The sequence below is a fragment of the Acinonyx jubatus genome, chromosome B2 (assembly GCF_027475565.1).
Source record: "Acinonyx jubatus isolate Ajub_Pintada_27869175 chromosome B2, VMU_Ajub_asm_v1.0, whole genome shotgun sequence".
Taxonomy (NCBI): Eukaryota; Metazoa; Chordata; class Mammalia; order Carnivora; family Felidae; genus Acinonyx; species Acinonyx jubatus.
In genome coordinates, this window is record NC_069385.1 from 54856603 (window position 1) to 54877511 (window position 20909).

The window sequence follows — 20909 nt, forward strand, 5'->3', positions numbered from 1 at the left end:
CCAGCTCCCCGCCGCGGCCGTTCACGCCCGAGCGCCGCCGCCGGTCCCGCGTGTGCCCCGCTGAGGGGGAGGGGCGGGCCAGGGGTGGGGGCGGAGGGGTTGTGGTTCCACTGCAGCGGGGGCTCTTGTGTCCTTGTGCGGAAATGACACACGGAGTCCCGTCACGTCACGCGAGAGCGCAGCGCACGGACACACACAAAGAGAGGGGAAAATACACGGCGCCCTCCCGCCGCCCCCAGCAACTCCCCGGGCCGCCCCGGCCAGGCCCTCCGCGCGCGGCCCCCGCTCTCCGGCCCCGCGCTCCCCCACCCCCCCACGTGGCGCCCAAACTCGGCGCGGGCCCGCTCTGCAAAGTACAGAACTCGCGTCCCAGGTAAGTGCGGGGCGGATCAAGCCGGCCGCGCGGTGGCGGCTCCGGGGCAGACGGACTGGCGAGTGGCTGCAACATCCATGCCGGGGTGGGGGCGGGAGCAGGGGAGGGGACGCGAAGGGGGGCTGCCCCGAGCGCGCCCGCCGGGAGGAGCGCCCACCCCCGCGCAGGGCCGAGTCGCCGGAGCGGGCGCCCGGCGCCCACGGGCTCGCCGCGCCCATTGTGCCGCGCGCCCCTTTGTGCCCGCTCGGAACGCGGCGGCTCCATGGCGTTCCGGGGAGCACGCGCGCCGCCCGGGGGCGGGGGGGGGGGGGACGCGGAGTGGAACGGTCCGCGCCGCCCGCCCCACTCGCGCCGTGCGCGGGCCCCGCACCCCCGCCTGGCGCCGGGATGGAGCGGCCGGGGCCGCCGGAAGGCTCGGCGGAGCCCGCGGTGGGCTCGGCGCTCGCGCTCGGCCGGGCTTCGGCGGGGCACGGCTTGGCTTGTAGAAGGGGGTGTCAGAGCAGGAGCAGGGGGCGGGGACTGGAGGGTGATGCGGAGCGGGGAGCTGGAGGCCGGAGGAGCCGCCGTTCGGAGGGACGCTGCCTCCGGAGTCTGCAAATGGAGCAAGGCAGGCAGGCAGGCCGGCGGCGGCGGCGGCCGGGAGCGGACGGGGACGGGCCCCGCCGACAGGGGGCGCGGCGCTCCCTCCCCGGCCGTCCACGGCGCGGTTCGCGGTTCCCGCTGCCCGGGAGCTGGAGGCGGGCCCGGCGCCCTGGGTGTGCACCCGGGCTGGCGCGAGGCCTTCCCGGTCAGCCGCGGACCTGGAGCCCAGGGCGCTCGTTGCTCCTCGTGATCGCCCGCCCCCTTTCCCTTTTTATTGTAAACGTGATTTCCCACGCAGACTTTGCCCTCCCCTATCGGTGAGCTGTGCTGCAGTGCTTGTGATGGCCTTGTGTGCCGCGACATACCGTTTTTTACAAGGTGTTTTTACAGGGGTGAAAGAGTTTGATTGCTCAGGTGGCACGTCTGGAAGAATTTTACACGCGAAGGCTAACCAGCCTAGGGTGCACGGAATAGGGCTAAGCGCTTCAGAGTTGGTAATGTTCAACTTCACTTTCTTAAAGTGACTTTTGAATGTTTACCGTGCCTGAAAGCTGCGGCTGCAGGAAACTGAGGCAAGGAAGTGAACTCTCTGGCTTGTTCGGTCTATGAGAGAGGGATGGAGGAGATCTTTTGTTATCTGCACTCCCAATCCCCTCAGTTTTTGTTTGTTTTGTTTCATCATCCGTCCCTAGTTAATGGTTTTGTATCACCGTACAGAACTCTGGCAGCTTCTCTCACCCTTCCTGCTGAGATGTGTGCAAGATCTTGTATCTTCTTGACACTTTTTCCTCCCCAGCTACCGACCTAGTGTCTGATAACGTAGTAGGTGCTCAGTAAATATTTGCTAAATGAATGGAGACCCTCTTGGATTCCAGAAGAAAGGTGGGGTTAGTGCAGCCTGTTTCTACTAGTGGGTTAGCTGGTGTATGTGTGGCCCTTGAAATGAAATTCACGGATAAAACCAGAGCCTTTAACGTCTGTCATGTAAAAACTCCACCACTGAATGTGAGTTTTACTAGAGACACTCATCCCTTTGCTGAAGTAATTTAACAGACACGTTTTATGTCCTTCCTTTCCCCCACCACACACAGAGCACTAGAGCAAAGAAGATAGACCAGTTATGACTAGTACACAAGGTGATCATCCCAATAACCTATTTAGGGTGCCACTTTTATTCACTTATTCATGCTATCCCTTTTGGTCACTTCTAGGTTCCTGAGCACGCCTTACATGAGCAAAGGAATTGCAGAATGTATAATAATTAGGAATTAGAATCAATGCTGACATGGGTTTGATTAGGTGAAAATATAATCTGAAAGATGTCCCACCTGTCACTTTTTAGAGCTGACTGAAAGCCCCTGAAACAGTGAAGAAGGAAACAATAAGCTTTTATGAATTGAATTGACACCATGATGAAAACTCTGGGGATGTGTCTTTTAAATACCTCAAATTTTGTAATGTAGAAACACATGAAGGTTGCTAGCCAACCAACAAAAATAACTTGGTGTCAGTGTATGGGAGGTTGAGGTCTAGCATTTGTTTCCTGGCACCCAATTGTGATAACAGGTGGTGAATTATGGTTGCCACCCTTGTTATTCATTGTGTCCATTATTGGCTCAGGTAAGTTTGGGGGATTCATTCATAGAGTTAATCTGGTTCATGGGACTTTTCTGTATCAGCCCCCTTGGTGGTGGTTACAGGGATGTATACATATGTGCTATCTTTCATGGAACTGCACACCCTTCCCCCCCAGAGAGTAAATTACTCTACACCAATTTTTTAAAATAAAATTTAAAGGGGCTCCTCGGTGGCTCGGTTGGTTGAGCATCTGACTTCAGCTCAGGTCATAACATCAAGGTTCATGAGTTCGAACCCCGTACTGGCCTCTCTGCTGACAGTGCTGAGCCCTCTTGGTATCCTCTGTCTCCCTCTCTCTCTGCCCCTCCCCCGCTGGTACTGTCTTTCCCTCTCAATAATAAATAAACACTAAGATAAAATTTTTAAAGTCACACACACACACACACACACACACACACACACACACACAACACACATGCCCCTAAATTGGGTATTTTATGTGCTTTGTGAGTGTCAGCTTGCTTGTGCTATTTCTTTCCCCTTCCAGATTGGACAGTTGCTCTTCTTCCCCTTCTGATGCTCCAGTATCTCTTGCAACATTATTTCAGCTCAGAGCACTTGTGGTTTCTGGAACTTAGCTGCCACACATGACGGGCAAACGCCAAGCTAAGAGCGCTCCATGCTGGCATCAGGCCTTCAGTGTGTCAAACGGGAGAGGTGCTATTTCACTTGGAGGGTGGTAAATGCCTGGCATGTTAGTCACTGAATGATCAGAGCTTTTACAAACTATTGTTTTAGAGCTGAGTTTTTCTTAGCAGCTCACCATTTTCAATCCAACTTGAAATACATGTATTAAACGTCAGTTGTCTACTTATGTTGTCTCTTCTCACCTCATTTTCAGTTCTCAGTGGCCAGTGAAACAGTTGCATCAGGATCTATAAGGACATTGATTGCTCAATTTGAATAAATTACTTACTGGTCTTTCTGTCTGTCTTTCTTTCTTTCTTTCTTTCTTTCTTTCTTTCTCTTTCTTTCTTTCTTTTTCTTTCTTTCTTTCTTTCTTTTTTTTTGAGTTTTTCTTTTTTTTTTTTAAATAATTTATTGTCAAGTTAGCTAACATACAGCATATACTGTGTACTCTTGGCTTCGGGAGTAGATTCCTGTGATTCATCATACAACACCCAGTGCTCATCCCAACAAGTGCCCTCCTAGTGCCCATCTCCCACTTTCCCCCACCCCTCCAACTCCCCACCCCCACTAACCCTCAATTTGTTCTCTATATTTAAGATTTTCTTATGGTTTGCCTCTCTCTGTAACTTATTTTTCCTTCCCTTCCCCTATGGCTTTTTGTTAAGTTTCTCAAATTCCACAAATGAGTGAAAATACATGATCTCTTTTTCTGACCGACATATTTCACTTAGCATAATGCCCTCCAGTTCCATCCATGTTGTCACAAATGGCAAGATTTCATTCTTTTTCACTGCCGAATAGTATTCCTGTGTGTGTGTGTGTGCGCGTGTGTGTGTGTGCGCGCGCGTGTGTGTGCGCGTGTGTGTGTGTGCGCGCGCGCGTGTGTGTGCGCGCGCACGCGCGCACACACATCTTCTTTATCCATTCATCAGTTGATGGACATTTGGGCTCTTTCCATGATTTGGCTATTGTTGGTAGCGCTGCTATAAACTTCGGGGTACATGTGCCCCTCTGAATCAGCACTCCTGTATCCTTTGGGTAAATTCCTACTAGGGCTATTGCTGGGTCGTAGGGTAGTTCTATTTTTAGTTTTGTGAGGCACCTCCACACTGTTCTCCAGAGTGGCTGCATCAGTTTGCATTTATTTCTTTAACCTCTACACTCAGTGCGGGGCTCAAACTCACAACCCCAAGATGAGGAGTCACATGCTCTTCCAACTGAGTCAGCCAAGGGCCCCTGGTCTTGTAGGCAAGGGGCTGTTGGTTTGAGCATGGAGCCTGTGAATGGAAGGATGGAGGCTTGGGGGAGGGGGGGTATTTACACAAGACTGCCCCAACTCTAATTAGCTCATGTGGTCACAAGACAATGCACTTGAAAAAGTGGGAAGTACAGAGGAAGCTCAGCTTATGCCTCCTAGGAAAATTAGTCACCATTGTCCAGTCAGTCACATGGGTGACTGCTGGGATGTGCTGGCCCTCTTTTCCTCCTTGAGCCCCAGCTTCTGGGTGCCAGGGTTAAAGTTAGAAGTCTGGCGCCTCTTACTATCTACTGAAATCATTGTTGCACTATATGCTAACTACCTTGGATGTAAATTAAAAAATAAATCAAATAAAAAGAAAAAGAAGTCTGGCGCCTCTTACCATTGATGTCCAAGGAGGTAGCCCTTCTTGGCCTCATGAAGGGCTTAATTATAATGGCTTAGCTGAGGAAGACATCACATTTAGTCACATCCAGACAAGATCGTGTCTGAAGGGTAAGACCCCAAATCGCAGGCAGGCAGGGTCAGGAGGTTGTGCCTCTGAGCTTTGCAGGAAGATGCCGTCGTACTCTGAATAAGGAAGGCAGCAACAGTTAGTTACAGCTTTAGAAGACTCCGGGTGGCGGCAGGAATTGCCCTGGTTTTTGTGAGGACTGGTATTTTTCAAACTGCATTTGCAGATGTGTCTAAAAATAAAAACAAATTGCAAACATGTCCTGCAAGTCCCCTGGGCAGGATGCCACTGCCAGGAGGGCCGGGTTCTGAGAGCCCCGAGACTCCCAGCCGTTCCTGTAAACCCAGAGCCCCGAGCCCCACAAGAGCATATGGCATGGGAACATTCTTCCAGTCCTTAGGGAGAGCATTTTATTTGATTTTATCCCCTTCCAGTTGTTTCTTTCATTTAAAAGAAAAATAGAAAAGTTACTAAAACTTTTAAAAGCTTTAAACCATATTACTTAATTTTGCAGTTTTAAAGAAAATTCACTATTAAAATGCACTTTGAAAATCTTTTTTTTTTTTAAGGGCTCTGTAACGGATAACACTAAGTGCTATGTGCCAGTCACTCTCTCCTTTGTCATTTTCACGGAAACTCTTGAGGTGGGGGTGGTGTGTCCAGCCCCATTTTACAGAAGAACCAACCGAGGTTGGGTGAGCAACTTGCCCGCGTCAGGGTTTCCACCTGATTCTTCCTGACCCTAAACTTCGATAGGGAATTCCCATTTTCTCGAGATCAGCGGCGCGAGTCCCTCTGGTGGTCCAGGGGCCCAGCTGGCCAGTTGACTTGCTCTGCAGCAGAGCCCAGCCTATAGAGGGGTGCCCCTGGGAAAGGGAGAAAGGAAAGCGTGGCCTGCTCATGTCCCACTCGGTTCTGGCTCTTCTTGAAAGGCTGGAATGGGACCACCGCCCCCGAGTCCACCTCCGTCCCTTCCCTCTTCATGCTCCCTGTGATACCCCCCACCCCAAGTGAGGCTCAGACTGCCACCCTCCCTGCAAAATAAGAGGGCTCTTGTGGGGACTGCATGGGTTAGCATGGGAAACAGACCGTGCAGCTGGAAATGTTAGCTGCTGTCCTCCTTTACCGTGCTCAGTTTTTAAAATCCTCGTGACCGATATCACGAAGCTAGATCAGTTGTGAAAAGGATGAAGTGAGGTTCGGTTGGGTCTCAAGCTCTTTAAATCCTGAGTACATTTTATTAATAGCACCCTTAGAATGGCCCGAACGTTTTTTCTCTGCTTTACCCTTCGAATGCAGCAGCACCACACACGGGTTCCAATCGCATTGCTCTCCTGGGGCTCACATTCCCAGCAGCCCTTCCTGTGGTGAGGGTTTGCCTCACTTTACATCTGAAAACATGACTTGGGAGGATCTGCCCCCCTGAGTGGCCTGAGGTCAGGGCTGCAGGCTCCCCCCGCCCCTTCTAGGACGCAGCTCAGCCCCCTCAGCCCAGGGGCCAACACCAAGTTCAGTGGACGTTTCCGATTTAGCTGGGCCAGGATCCTGAGTCAGCTGGCTGGGATTTGAACCTCGAGGTTTCAGGAAGCCCAAGTACTTCCCATTTCGAGGCCTGCTGCTGGTCCTGGTGTGAGTCCTGGCCAGCCACAAGCTCTTGGCACCTTGGATTAGCCACGAGCTGCTCTCGCAAGGGGCCTGGGCTGGTTGCTCTCTCAAGGAGCACTGGTTCTGTGGAAAGAACTGGATGGAGAGGACCCCTGTGGGACATTGAGGGAGGAGACCCAGGACCCTGTGAAGGCAGTGGGCTTTGGCAAGGAATGGCCACCCCAGCTGACCCCTGCTGTCCTTTCTGTGGTCTTGCATTCAGCTCTCAGCAAGAATTCCCCAAGTCAGGTTCTGTGTGACTCTTTATTACCCACTTTAACCAGTCACCACACCACACCTTCCTTTTTCTGTGGTTCAGCCATTCCTCAGCTCTGCAGACCTCCTGACCTTCCTTCTCCCAGCTCCTCCTGCTGCTTCACCCTGGGGCCAGGCCCCTCAGAGCAGGCCTCTGCTCGCCTAGTTTGGGCCAATTTTGAGGATTCAGGGAAGGAGGGCCCCAGAGCGGGTCAGAACATCTCCTATGGTGCTTAGACACCAGAGAGCGTTGTAGAAAAGACCACATTTTTTTCTTTGTTTTTAAAATTAAATTAAAAAAAATTTTTTTAACGTTTATTTATTATTGAGAGACAGAGAGACACAGAGCATGAGCAGGGGAGGGGCACAGAGAGAGGGAGACACAAAATCCGAAGCAGGCTCCAGGCTCCAAGCTATCAGCACAGAGCCTGATGCGGGCTCGAACTCACAAACTGTGAGATCATGACCTGAGCCGAAGTCAGATGCTTAACCTACTGAGCCACCCAGGCGCCCCAATTTAATTTTTTTAAAGAGAGGGAGAGTCTTAAGCAGACTCCACACTCAGCGCAGAGCCTGACCCTGGGATCACGACCTGAACCGAAATCAAGAGTTGGACACTCAACAGTCTGAGCCACCCAGGTGCCCTGAAAGGACTACATTTTAACAGTTGTCATCCAGAGTATAGGAACCCAGCAAGTTAGGCCCCTGCCTGGTGAATTGCTGAGCTGCTGGCCAGTCCATTCATTTCTCCAGCCAGCCACGAACTCTCCAGTGACCTGGCCTTTGAGCCCTGATCCAGAAGACTTGCTCTGGCTTTTTGAGTTTTGTCTTGTTTTGTTTTTTCCTCCATGAAATTTGCCTTATTTTGAAAAATCTTTCAAGTATCAGGCAAATGTGTTGTTAGAGCCTGTAATGTACCTACCAGGAGATGACATTTCCTTATGGTTCAAAACTGATCTCCTTTCCTTCTCATTCACACCCAGGTTTATGAGCTAAGAGTTTTTTTCTCATCTCTCTCTCTCTCCCCACACTGATACACCTTCAGCGGCAGTAACTCAGAGGCAGTTAGGAAATGAAAGGTCTTTACTGGTTTGTCAGTTGTATATTGATTCTTAGACTATCGACATTTTAAATGTTTAAAAGTTAAATGATTTGATTGTACATAATTAGCGTGTTGCTGTTTGTGGGCCTAGGTTAGAATATGCCGTGGCTATATTCTATATTCATATTGTAATACTTCTTTTTTTTTCCGTTTTTAAAAATTTCTTTTTTATTTTCAAAGAATTCCATGTCCGCTGTAGGATATTTGGAAAGTAGAAGGAAATATTCGGGGGGGAAAAAAATCATCCATAATCTCCTAATTGGAGGTAATTAACATTGTGGCATATTTCCTTCCAGCTGCTTTATGGCATTTTTTTAATTATGCTATTGACATCTCCCCAGTGAACTTTGAAGTATGTTGTTATTGACTGGGTAGCCCTGTAATGAACAATTGATTTTGAATCTTTACACATAATTTAATGCTCGGCTCTTCCTGTCAATAGAGGTTTTGGATCCATGTGTTGAGAAAAATGTGTCGAAGTTCACTTCCTAACGTTGTCTGATGGAAATAACAATAGTGATCAAAGGGGATCTCAGTGCAGGTCACTTTCAGTTTGTTGTCTCTCCCATTTTGTCAGCATGTTTTAGTGGAATTTATCAGTAAATAATAACAGCTAAGGGCTGTGGAGGGCTTCTGCACCGGGATTTCCACCCTCATTCCGATGCTCCGTTCCTGCCCGTGCTTAGCCTAAGATCCCCTGTAAGGTAACAGAGCTCTGGTTCTCTGCTCTCTGCTCTCTGGCCTCTGCTCATAGAGGCGACTGCATAGCATAACTTTCAAGTGTGTGAGGCTCTGTAAGTGACACAGGGATTTGGTTACAGGTCCTTAGAAGCTGAAAGCGATAAGGAAGATCAAGATTTGCCCATTTAGGCACTGACAAAGTTCTTTTCAAAGTAGACTTTTCTTCCACCTAGAATTTGCTTTAATGTTATTTCTCTCCCTCTCCAAAGGAAGAAAAGTCTGGTGGGCATGTACCAGAGCCTAAAATTATTTGTATCCAGGTCACAAAATTGCAAGCATTGGTGGTCTCCTGCACAGCTGTGGCAGGCAGCCTGTGTTTACTAGATGTGAGTTACGGTTGTTATGGAAACCCTAATGTAGTATCTCCTAACCTTGGGGTTCTGAGTGCTCTTTCCTTCCTGTGACTTTTATCTGATGCCGTTTACCCAACCTCCCCTCTGACAGAGGCTCCACAGTTCCGTCTTCATTCTCCAGGCCCTCCGTCTTGACTTGCGTTGGTTGTGATCAGTCCCGGTAAATAGGCTGTGTGGTCCGTCATCCCCTGTGCAGAGGACAGCCGCCCCACTGACACCAGCAGCTCCCGTCACGCTGTGGGGGGTGTAGCCCCCAAAGCACTGATCAGGCAGGCTTGAGCACATTCCCAACCTTTCTGGGCCTTGGATCCCATACCTCTAAAAGGAGATCATCTCTGAGGTCTGTTGTGTCTCTAAAACCGCCTCGGTTTCCCGACTCCTAAAACGAGACTGACTGGAGTTTCTCCCTCACAGGATTGTTAGGTGACCTTAGTTTACTGTGAAGCCCCTTCTACAGAGTAGGCCCTTGCTGCTATTGATTCTCACCGAGTAAGCAAAGCCCTGGGCAGTGAGGTGAGGAGTCGGAAGAGAATGCACAGCAGTTTCTGCTTTCCAGGAGCTTGCTCAGTGCGGGGGTCGGCCCTGTTGGACCCCTCCCTTAGTGCCCTCAGCACTGCCCGTAGCCAGGGAGCTCCTACCCCACGGAAGGAAGCTCGTTACCTTGCTCCTGACCCTCTCCTCCCAGAGAAACTACTCACTCCAGATCCTTGTCTCCGAATCTTCTTCTGGGGGGAACTCAAGCTAAAAAAGAAGTGATAGAGAAACTTACATGATATATTTATTAAGTGAGAAAAACGAGGATCAGGATCTTAACTCTTCCAGTTTTTGCATGTGTTCATATGCTTAAAAATTACGGAAGACCCCTTGGAGCGCCTGGGTGGCTCAGTTGGTTAAGCGTCAGACTTTGGCTCAGGTCATGATTTCACGATTCGTGAGTTCAAGCCCCGCGTCGGGCTCTGTGCTGACAGCTTGGAGCCTCCTTCGGATTCTGTGTCTCCCTCTCTCTTTGCCCCTCCCCCGCTCATGCTCTGTCTCTCTCTGTCTCTTTTTCTCTCTCAAAAATAAACATTAAAAAAAAAATTTTTTTTAATTACTGAAGACCCCAAAGAGCCTTTGTTTATATAGGTTACATCTGTCAATATTTACTGTGTTAGAAATTCAAATGGAAAAATGTTTAAATATTTGTTAACTCATTTAAAAACCATAGTAAATCCATTACAAGGTAACGTCAGTAATAGTTTAATGGGGGCACCTGGGTGGCTCAGTCGGTTAAATGTTTGACTCTTGATACTGGATCAGGTCATGATCTCGTGGTCATGAGATCGATCTCCAAGTTGGGCTCCGAGCTGAGCACGGAGCCTGCTTGGGATTCTCTCTCTCCCCCTTTCTACCCCTCCCCCCTCAAAATAAATAAGCATTTTGAAAATCTTAGTGAAACGAATGTTTACATTCCTTTTTTTGGCGGGGGGGGGGGGAAGAGCATACACATGACAAGGGAGGGCAGAGAGAGGGAGAGAAACAAATCCCAAGCAGACTCCATGCTCAGCTTAGAGCCCAACTCGGCGATTGATGTCACACCCAGGAGATGGTGACCTGAGCTGAAATCAAGAGTCGATGCTTAACCGACTGAGCCACCCAGGTGTCCTCCCTCCCCTCCATTTTTTGGAAAAGATTTGATTTTTAAGTAATCCCTACACCCGGTGTTGGGCTTGAACTCCCAACCCTGAGATCCAGAGTCACACACTCTACCAACTGAGCCAGCCAGGCTGCCCTTGTGTTGTTTACATTCTTGCAACTCTCTTTAACATCTGACTTAATAGAAGGCAACTGCATCTTCCTGTCTGCCTCTGTATTCAGTCTTTTGCAAAATAACATATCACGTAGCTTCTGGAATACTCTCCTGCACGCCGGTAAGAGAAAAGGGGCAATAACATCTCAGTGTTATGAAAATAGTTTTCATCTCGTGGACCCCTTGAAAGGGTTTGAATGTTCAATACTGGTAAAATGGCTCTCAAGAAAGAAGAAAAAGCTGTTTTTAAAAATGTCCATTTCTGTGGTATAAATACGCCCACTGCGGTCCATTTCTAGCTACCAACTCGCCTCCTCTCAAGTCGAGTTGGGGAGAGACACGCTGCGTGCGAGCCAGAATGAGCCAGCTGTGGCGCACCTCTGCATAGGGATCACACCTTGAGAACCACCGACCCAGAACATCTCTGGAAGGATGCACGAGAGAACGGACATTCTTGCTTCTGAGAGTAACCCAGTGACTGGAGGACAGTGGACTTTTAGACCAAATACCCCTTTATACTTTTTGCGGTCAAATGCTCTATCCCTGAGCTACCCCCTCTTTTACACTTTTTGAACTTTATTTCATGTGCATGTATTATCTAGTTAAAAGAAAAAGGAAAAAAAAAGGCTTCAAGCATCTTCCATTCTTAAAAATGAACTCCAAAAATAGACGGTGACCTATAATTTGTAAATCTTTCCAGCGTTTCCATTTCTTTGTGGCATCTCTTAGAATGGATTTTTTTCTAAGCACAAGTGAATGGTTCTCGCTTCTCTGCCTCCCCCTTGTCTGTCTTCACAGACTTCCTTCCCGCCAGAGGCAGGAGCTGGCTGATACTCAGGCATCAGATTCAGCTGTATTTCAGCATGAGGCGAGGTAGCCCCACCAGTTATTGCATTTATGTAGCCAATTTAAGCAACTTAGCCTTTGTAATTTGATATTTGAGTGGCTAAAGCATCGTGTTATTTTTGAACGTTCGGGATTACCTTCCCTTTTGTGCTTTTTGTAAACGGAAGGCTTTTCCGATGGCACTGTAATCTTCCCCCACCCATGTGCCCTGCATGGAAAATTGAACATTGTCCATCTCGATCTGAGCGGGAGGATAGAGACTATTAGGCATTTTAATAAAATTACATACACTCTTATGAGCTCTGCAACATTTAAACCTTTCCGTACCAATGACGGCCACTTAGCCTGAGGCTTCCTAGGCTATTTGGTTAAAAAAAAAAAACAAACAAACAAACACATTTACCACTGGAAATTGGTCCTGTTTGAGAGTTTCCCTCTAATAGGTCATTGATGTGTTAGAACCTGTGGTATTTTAGCGAGAGGCGGCATCAGGCTACACAGGTCTCGTTGACACTTGTCCCCTTCATTTGTTTAAACATTCCTTTGGGCTTGGCCAGGCGATTCTGAGGGACATGCAACAGCCACCTCTTGGGGCAAAAGCTGATTCTCAGGGACCTGGGGATGCGTAGTTAGAATGTCTCACAATCTGTGAGTCGTGGTGACAGGACTAGGAGGATTTTGAGAAGGAGAGGACATTAAAATGAGAAGGTCCGGCAGGCAGAGGAGACGGTAATCCTAGCAAGCCCAGGTGGGCAGGGGCTGTGGTAGTTGGCAAGTCCTACATGACCTAGAGTCATGTAAGGATCGGAATTTCTGTGGCATGCTCGGCATCCAGCCGCTCGTGTCCACCCAGGATGAGCTACCTTGTGACCATCATCTGGGCAGATGACCAGGAAATGGAGGTAGCAACGTGTGGAGGCAGGTATGTGATGCCCCTCCCCTTTCTACCCAGCCCTGACCATTGATGTGCGGTCATCATGTCAGCTCCAGGATGCCAGGAAGTGACCCGCACATCCCTCTTGTAGAATCTCTATTGTACTGTGGAGTAGAGTCTTATAGGCATGGAATAGACTGGTTTTCCAAGTAGCTACATGCGGACGAAAGGAGATTTGGCTGCTCCAGTGGCTGTGGGACAGAAGGGTCCAAGGCTGGAAACTGGCCCCTGTGTTCTTCAGAAGAACGTTAATAGAAGAAGGAGGCTTCTGTGATTTCCTCTGTGGGTGGCTGACCAGAGATACACATGGACTAGGTTTGAATCCTACTTCTACTCCTTAGCGGCTGTGTGACACTGGGCAAGTTACCTGCCCTCTGTTCCCTTTTTCCTCCCTTTCAATATTCAAATATTTTGTTTCCATAAAATGATATTATAAAAATATTTTTTTCTATCTTTGGGGGTACAGTTGACAAATGAATTGTTTATATTTAAGGTAAATGCCCTCGGTTTCTTTTTCTTTTTAAATTTTTTTTAATGTTTATTTTTGAGAGAGAGGAGAGAGAGAGAATGTGAGTGGAGGAGGAACAGAGAGAGAGAGAGAGAGAGAGATTGAGAGACAGAGTCCGAAGCAGGCTCCAGGGTCTGAACTGTCAGCGCAAAGCCCGATGTGGGGCTCGAACTCATGAATTGTAAGATCGTGACCTGAGCCGAAGTCAGATGCTTAACCAACTGAGCCACCCAGGTGCCCCGTATCGCTTTCTTTATTGGTAAAATTGGGAATAAAATAGCTCCAGGTGAGGTGAAAGCGGCTGGTGTATCTGGCCCGTGGTTTGTGGGCCGCGGGTGTTACTGGGGACCCTCACTTCTGCCCCTGCCATGAAATCAGATGCAGTTGTGGGTTCTCCAGGCCTCGCCAACAGGAAATCTCCCAGCTTCCCAAGGAGCGGGGCTGCTTTGCTGGCTGGGAGGGAAGGGGCCCACCGTGCTGTGGCCTGGGTTACTTCTGTGCTAGCCTAGCATCTGTCACTGGTGTAGAAATGCACACAAAAGCAGATGCCCTCCGGTGTCTTGAATGCCGGGGAAGCCGGCCACTGGGAGCCTTCCCAGCTCTCCCTCTGGCTTTCTGCCCACCCACAGAGCTCAGGTGTGTGCTCTAACTGCACCATTTTTTGACTTGGGCTGCTCAGAATTCAGGTGCTGCGTCGCCTGCCGTATGTAGTGTCCCATGGTGCGATTCAGAAAATACCCTTGCTGTCCACCGAGCCCCCCAGTCCCTGCAGAGTATGCGCCCGGCACTGCGCCGCGGGCCTGCTGGGCCTGTGTGCTCGGCCCCAGCCTGCCGCAGTGCCTCCTCCTCGGCTCCCTGCTGCTCCCTGGAAGAACACAGTTGGGCAGATAAAATACTAGATAACCATGCTGCCCTTGCTGTGCACTGTGGTTCTTTCTGTCTGCTGTGTTTCTTCTCCGACACCTGTTTTCTTCTAGGATTTGCTTGTCCTTTAATGCTTTCTCCTTAGCCGAGCCTTTGTGGTTTTTCTTTCCCCAAATAAGCCATCCACCTTCTCCTCCCTTTCCCACCTCTCCTCCCCAGAGACTAATTTGTTTTGTACGCTGTGCCCTCTCCGACAACCTTCGCTCAGTTCTGCCCATCTATTCTGCTGCTTCTCCCCTGTGCTCTTGATTTCAGGGACTGCGTTCTGTGACCGTGTGGCAGGGTTTCCAAGGCAGTTGCATGAGGCCTGGAGTACACTTCGTTATGAAGCCCCCTGCCTGGGCTGGGGGTCGGGAGGCTTGAACTTCCCCCTGGCATTGGCCACCTTCCCCACCTCAGACTACTGATGTTCACCTACCTGCCGGTGCCCCCCCTTGCCACTCCCCACCCCCTGCCAGTGGGGTGATGTTGTCAGATGTGGGGTTTTTTCCTTGCAATAGAATGGAAATTGCATTGGCCAAAATTCACCTCTGGTAAAACAGCTCTCTGACCCTTGAATTTGACTTCTTATTTTCCCTCAATATCATCTTGTGTGTTATGGTTTTCAGATAGTAGATCGGTGAATGGGAAGTATTTTCAGTGTAAATTCAGTTTCAAATAAATCTCATATTTTCTTACTCATTTCTCTGAAAATTCATAAAATAGTGATGGAAAGTATCCCTCTTCTTTCATAAAAGAAAGAGTTTTCGTGACGCTCTGAGGATAGCACATCACATCGTGGGCACTGTATGTGTGTTGCTATTATTAGTGGATTTCGAAGTTGTTACTGTGTGCATAGATGACCTAGACTCTGTCTCTTGCACACCTCCTCCCCTCCCCCTTTCCCCCATCTAAAACAGAGGACCACACACCATTCTGTGGCTATTTGGTGAATAGTGTACTGGACTTTGTAGATGGCATCCCTCTTCCTTCTAGAAATTTCTGAAAAGATACTTCTTCTGCTCTCCTCTGATGTTTAACCAAAATGGGAACTCCATGTTTGTAGGCAGCCTAATCAGTTGTGGGAACCACAACTCCTCGGTGTCAACAGTAAAGGTGTCAACAGTAAAGGCTCTCGTGTATTCTTTTGTAATGCTGCTCCCTCATTCACACCTTCTGCTATTTGCGGATGTTGTTATGTAATTTAGGGTAGTTCGGGGAATCTCAAAGATTAATGGTGCTTTTAATCATGGTGTCCATTCCATTCTGGCCGGGGCAGTGGGAGTCGGGGGCTCTGCACCAAACCTGGCAGCCCATACAGTCCCCCTCGCTCTTCTGTGCCCCCCCCCCGCCCCCTCCTGCCTTGCTCCCTCATCAGGAAAAAGAAAGGTTTGGAGCAGATTATGTGGAGCTCAAGAACTTCAGAAACCCACACTGCCTCTTCTTGTTGCTTTGGAAGGAAGGGCTAGACTAACACCATCCAACAAGAATAGAATGCAGGCCACACGTGTGATTTAAAATTTTCAAGTAGCTACATTAAAAGAAAAGGTGAAATTAATTTTAAGATAGCTGACATCACTTCGCCGTGTAATCGACATAAAAAATTATTAGATATTTTACACTGTTTTTGTGCTGTGCTAAGTCTTTGAAATCCAGTGTGTACTTTACCCTTATGGACGTCTTCATTTCGACCAGCCACATTTCCAGTCCTCGGTGGCCGTGTGACTGATGACTGCAACATGGGCAGCACGGGTCTTTCTGCACCACCTGGAGTCTAAGACCCACTCGTGCCCAGAGGAGCCATGGCCTGCGTCTTGGTCTTTGCAGTCTGTGGCTGGAATTGATAAAGCAGGGACCAATAGGAGATCATCCGAACTGAGGTCTTTTTGTAAGACCTGCTTTTCTCAAACAACACTGCCCCTTAAAGCAAAACTCATGCTTTAAGACGCATTCTGCCGACATGCAGTTTGGGGGACGTGCTCGCAGAGGGTGTTCAGAAGGCCTGGCTGTTTCTGAGCAGCTGCGGACAACACTAAGAGGATGCATTCCATGATGTTGAGGAACAGTTTCGGCTTAACCCTCCATTACCCGGAGCCAGGTTGGGAGGGTAAGGGAATTTCTCATGGGGACGGAAAATTAAGAAATAAATCAAGGCTTTGTCTTTGTCTTTTCATTTAGTGGAATAGAAGATGAACTCAGCAGAATTCAGTGAAGATGTAGAAGAAGGTAAAAAAAAAAGCTTCTTTTTAAAACATATTTTTAATTTTAATATTTTTTATTAGGTCATACACTCAAATGGTTCAAAATATAAAAAGATACATAATGAAAAATCCGTGGAAAGTCTCCTCCCACGCCTGCTTATCCCCCTCTGCCCGTACACCTGCTCTAAGTATCGTATGTATCTTTCCAGAATTACTTTTTTTAAAGTATCATTTAAAAGATAGTATTTGTTTCTTTGTCTCCGTCTCGGCTCTTTCCCCCCAAAAAGGACCTTAGAACCAGTTTTGAACAAAATGTTCTCGGATCGTGATTTTATTGTATAGCACTAACGTGGTAAGATAAAAACTGCTAGGTTGGAAGGCACAGTTTTACTGTGACTAGACTTTCTTACGTGAGTGCTAGTGTCAGAGGGCACCCCGCAAACACCCTGCCGCTCAGGGAACCCTGCTAATCTCCCAGCGGCCCAGTGGTCTTTCCCACTGAGCCCTATTTCTTCTCTGCCACAGTTCTAAAAAATAACACAGTGAAAGTGGAGACAGAGGCCGAAGATGCTGCCCTGGACTGCTCAGTGAGTTCCAGGTCTTCCGAGAAGCACCCTCTGGACAGCGTCTTCCCTGCCCTCCAGGATTCCAGCAAGCGAAAGCCCCCGGGCTGCGATGGCCAGCCTGACTCTGTCCCCAGCGTGAAGAGGCGGCGGCTGATTCCCGAGGTGAGGGCCCAGCTCCTTCCGCTGTTCGCTTGGGCTCTGACCCTCTGACTAGATGCTCTGTCTCTCTCCTCGTGAGCGTCCAAGCAACTGCTGAATGCCTGGGCGCAAGAAGGCTTTCGTCTCAGCTGTCCCCTCGATGGCTTAGGTTTCTAGAAGGTGACTTCTCCGACTACAATTCTTACCTACATCTGGATTCCTTACGGGGCTAGGGGAGTCTCCACAATGCACCTGCTTTTGAGTTCTTTGTTTTGCTTTGCTCTACAGGGAAAATAAGCACTTGACAGCAAGGACTGTTCATTAAAGCCTACCACATTTTACATAGTATACACTGCACACAGATTCCTTGAAAAGTTGAGGGTTGGGAGGTTTTTTCCTAAGTCAAACCGATCTTTTATGTTAGGAGCACGTGTCCGGTGAATCTTTTTGTGAAGAGAATTCTTTTGTGACATGCCTGTTACCCGCTAAACTATAATTTTATGAATTTGCTTTATTTATTTTTTTTTATTTAAAGATTTTTTTTTTTAATGTTTATTTTTGAGAGAGAGGGAGACACAGAATCCAAAGCAGGCTCCAGGCTCCGAGCTGTCAGCACAGAGTCCGACATGAGGCTCGAACCCACAGACCATGAGATCATGACCTGAGCTGAAATCGGATGCCTAACCAACTGAGCCACCCAGGCGCCCCTGAATTTGCTTTTTTTTTTTTTTTTTTTTTTTTTTAAATCACCTGCTGGTTAGATTGAACTTGGCTAGATTCTAAGAGAGAGAGAGAAAATCAAACTGGCCATGGTGGCCCCCTCTAGCAGTCTACAGTCTGGGTGGGAGACAAGGCACATACACAGAATACTTAAGACTGAGGAGAGAGAAGCAGCTTTGGGAGATCAGGGGTCTGGCCCAGGACACCTCACCTCCGTGCCTCCCCGTGGACTGGCACAGTATACCTTAAATTCTTAGACATTTTCCCAAGCTCTCCAACCTAGACACACAGAGACACACACACACACACACACACACACACACACAGTCTCTCTCTCTCTCTCTCTCTCTCTCTCTCTCTCTTCTCTTTTCCTCTCTCTCTCTTTGGGGGACCCAAATAGTCATTTCAAGTTCTGCATGTCTGTCCCAAAGAGCCCACGTTTTCAAAGCCTATTATCGTTAGCCAGAACACCATGGGGCATCAGCCTGGGACTCTTTGGGTTGTTACTGTTTTGTTTTAATTTTGCTCTATTAGATGTGAGGGCAAATCCAAATAAATTGGAAATGTATGGATTGTAGAGATTTAGTGAATTTTCAATAAGTAAAAACTATCCTTTTCTATAATTAGCAAAAACAATGAGAGTAAGATTTTCCCCAGCATTTAAATGTAAATGCTTATGTTGTAATGAATACCACCCTGCACTCCACATCATGGATCACTGAATGAGACATTTATTTATTTATTTATTTGAACCCCCCCCCCCCCCGCCCAAAACAGCTTTATTAAGCTATGATTCACATACTATGCAATTCACCAATTTAAATTGTACAGTTCAGTGGGTTTTTTGTGTATATTCACAGTGTGGTACAGCTCTTACTATAATAAGTTTAGAATATTTTCATCACCCCACAAAGAACCTCTGTACCAGTCCCTTCCCTTTCCCCTCCTCGAGCACCTGAGAACCACTCATCTACATTCTGTCTCTAGAGGGTTGTCTGTTCTGGGCATTTCATGTAAATGGAATCATAGAATACGTGACCTTTTGTGTGGCTTCTTTTACTTAGCATGTTTTCAAGGTTCATCCATGCTGTAGCATGTATGAATTCTTCACTCCTTTTTATGGCCAAATAATATCCCCTTGTGGATGTACCACATTTTGTTTATCCATTTAGCACTTGATGGACATTTGGATTGTTTCCCCTTTTTGACTATCATGAATAATATTCCAACAATAAATTTTTAAAAATCTATCATGCCCTGAAAAAAAGTTGAGATTAGTTGAGATTTTTTTATACCTGTATGAGCTTTTTTTTTTTTTTTTTGAGTTTATTTATTTATTTTGAAAGAGAGAGAGAAAGAAAGAAAGAGCACAAGCAGGGGAGGAGCAGAGAGAGAGAGGGAGAGAGAGAATTCCAAGCAGGCTCCTCACTGTCAGTGCAGAGCCCGACGTGGGGCTTGAACTCATGAACCGTGAGGTCATGACCTGAGTCGAGATCAGGCACTCCTATGTGAGCATTTTTAATATATATATAATATATTAATATATTATTAAATTATATATAATATATTATATATATATTATATATAACATATAATATATATATTTAATTATTATTAAATTATATATAATATAATAAATATAATTAATAATAAAGGATTACTCTAGATATCCCTCCCTTGACTCTGGCTGCCCAAATCCGTCATTTATTGCATGCCTTGTGACTCTGGGGGAAAGTTCCGTGTGTGGATGGCAGTTTCCAGGAGTACGTAATGATTGAGGATGAAATCTCAGACTCCTAACTGCTGAGATCCATGCTGGGCGGGTGGAAGCAGTAGTAAGATGGTTAGTAGCATAGCTTGTTAGAGAAACATGTAACCATTTTTTCTTCTGTTGTATTTTACACTGTAATTTGTTATCCTTTCCCCTAATGATTGCTAGGTAGGTGTTTTCTACTTCCTTGTTCTTACGAGTAATGCCGCAGGGACCGTTCCGTATGCATAAAGCTAGTACCCTCTGTGAGCGATTCCGTGTGGGTTAGATGCCCAGAGGTTGTCCTGCAAGTGTCGAGAAGTTTGAGAAGCACTATGTTCAGTTCCTAAAGGAACTGCCGAAGACGCTTCCTTCTGTGGGTCCCACTACATCTCTGCTTATGATCAATTCTGTAGACAACTTCAAGTTTGCCAGTAAAGGCAGAGTTCGAGAAATGACACACAAAGTTGAGTGTATTGGTTCACTCTTGCCTTGTGACAAACCACCTTAAATCTTAGCAGCTTAAAATCACCACCACCGTATTTGTTCACAGTTCTGTGGGTCAGCTGGGGGTTCTGAGTTGGTTTGACCTGATGGGGGGCTAGGTGGTCCGGGATGGCCTCACCCCCCACCCCCTTTCCCCAAGGCCGCAGGGCTGGTTGCACCTGCTGCAGCTTCCCTTTCTGCACAGTCCCACCCGCTGGGAGGCTAGTCCCGGCTTGTGCACGTGGTGTGGAAGAGTTCCCAGGAGCAAGAGAGGCCAAGCTCTGAAGCACAGACACTTTTCACACCTCGGGTTGCATCGCCAGGAATGCTAGTATCCCACTGGCCAGAAAGTCCTGTGGGCCAGTCGAGACACAAGGGTGTAAGTGTAGACTCCACTTCTGACGGTAGGCACAGCAAACTCACAGGGACGGGGGAAGTGTTGTGGCCGTTTTTAGAAAAGTTCAGTCCAGTAAGGAACGACAAGCGCTCACAACAGGAAGGAATTCTGACCATGTGTAGGCTGGGTTGTGGCCTTATGGGCAGTCCGAGGTCGTCCCGTTGTCTCCGTGCACAAGTGGAGTCAGTCTTTACCCTTTCGTCCAGTTTTGTTGGAGCGGCATCACAGAGAAGCAGGGCGCGTCTGCGAATTCTTGGGGGCAGAGAGGGAGGGAGAAGGTTCTTAGGATCCGTATTTTAGTTGAATCCTTAGTGTGTGAAGCAAGTCAGAAAAGGTTTGGCGTTGGGCTGCGACTCCATCGAGGTTCATGGTGGGGGGGGGCCTCCCTGGACATCACACGAATGATGTGAAGCTTTCAGATGCCTCTCGATTTGGCGAGGCATCAGGCTTCCAATGGGGCTTTGGGCATCACCCCAAATTCAGACATGTTTGGAGAAAAGGGAACCAAAATGTATTTGAATATTTCTAATATGACTTGTTCAATTTACATATCCTAATTGGGCATATATGTTTACTTTTCAATAGATTGGATATAGCGTGCAGTTCTGACGTGTTAGATTTTAGATTGGAAAAGACCTGTT

At 47.9% G+C, this 20909-nt stretch overlaps 1 protein-coding gene across 1 annotated transcript in view; it reads left to right on the forward strand.

Annotated features, from left to right (window-relative positions):
• The first annotated feature begins 237 nt into the window (after nt 1-237).
• BEND3 (BEN domain containing 3) overlaps nt 238-20909 on the forward strand; it is a 34275-nt gene continuing 13603 nt past the window's right edge. The window contains exons 1-3 of the mRNA XM_027057160.2: nt 238-373; nt 16189-16236; nt 16737-16939. Of these exons, the coding sequence (XP_026912961.2) occupies nt 16200-16236; nt 16737-16939 (240 nt within the window). The 5' untranslated portion in view covers nt 238-373; nt 16189-16199. The remainder of the gene's footprint in view (nt 374-16188; nt 16237-16736; nt 16940-20909) is intronic.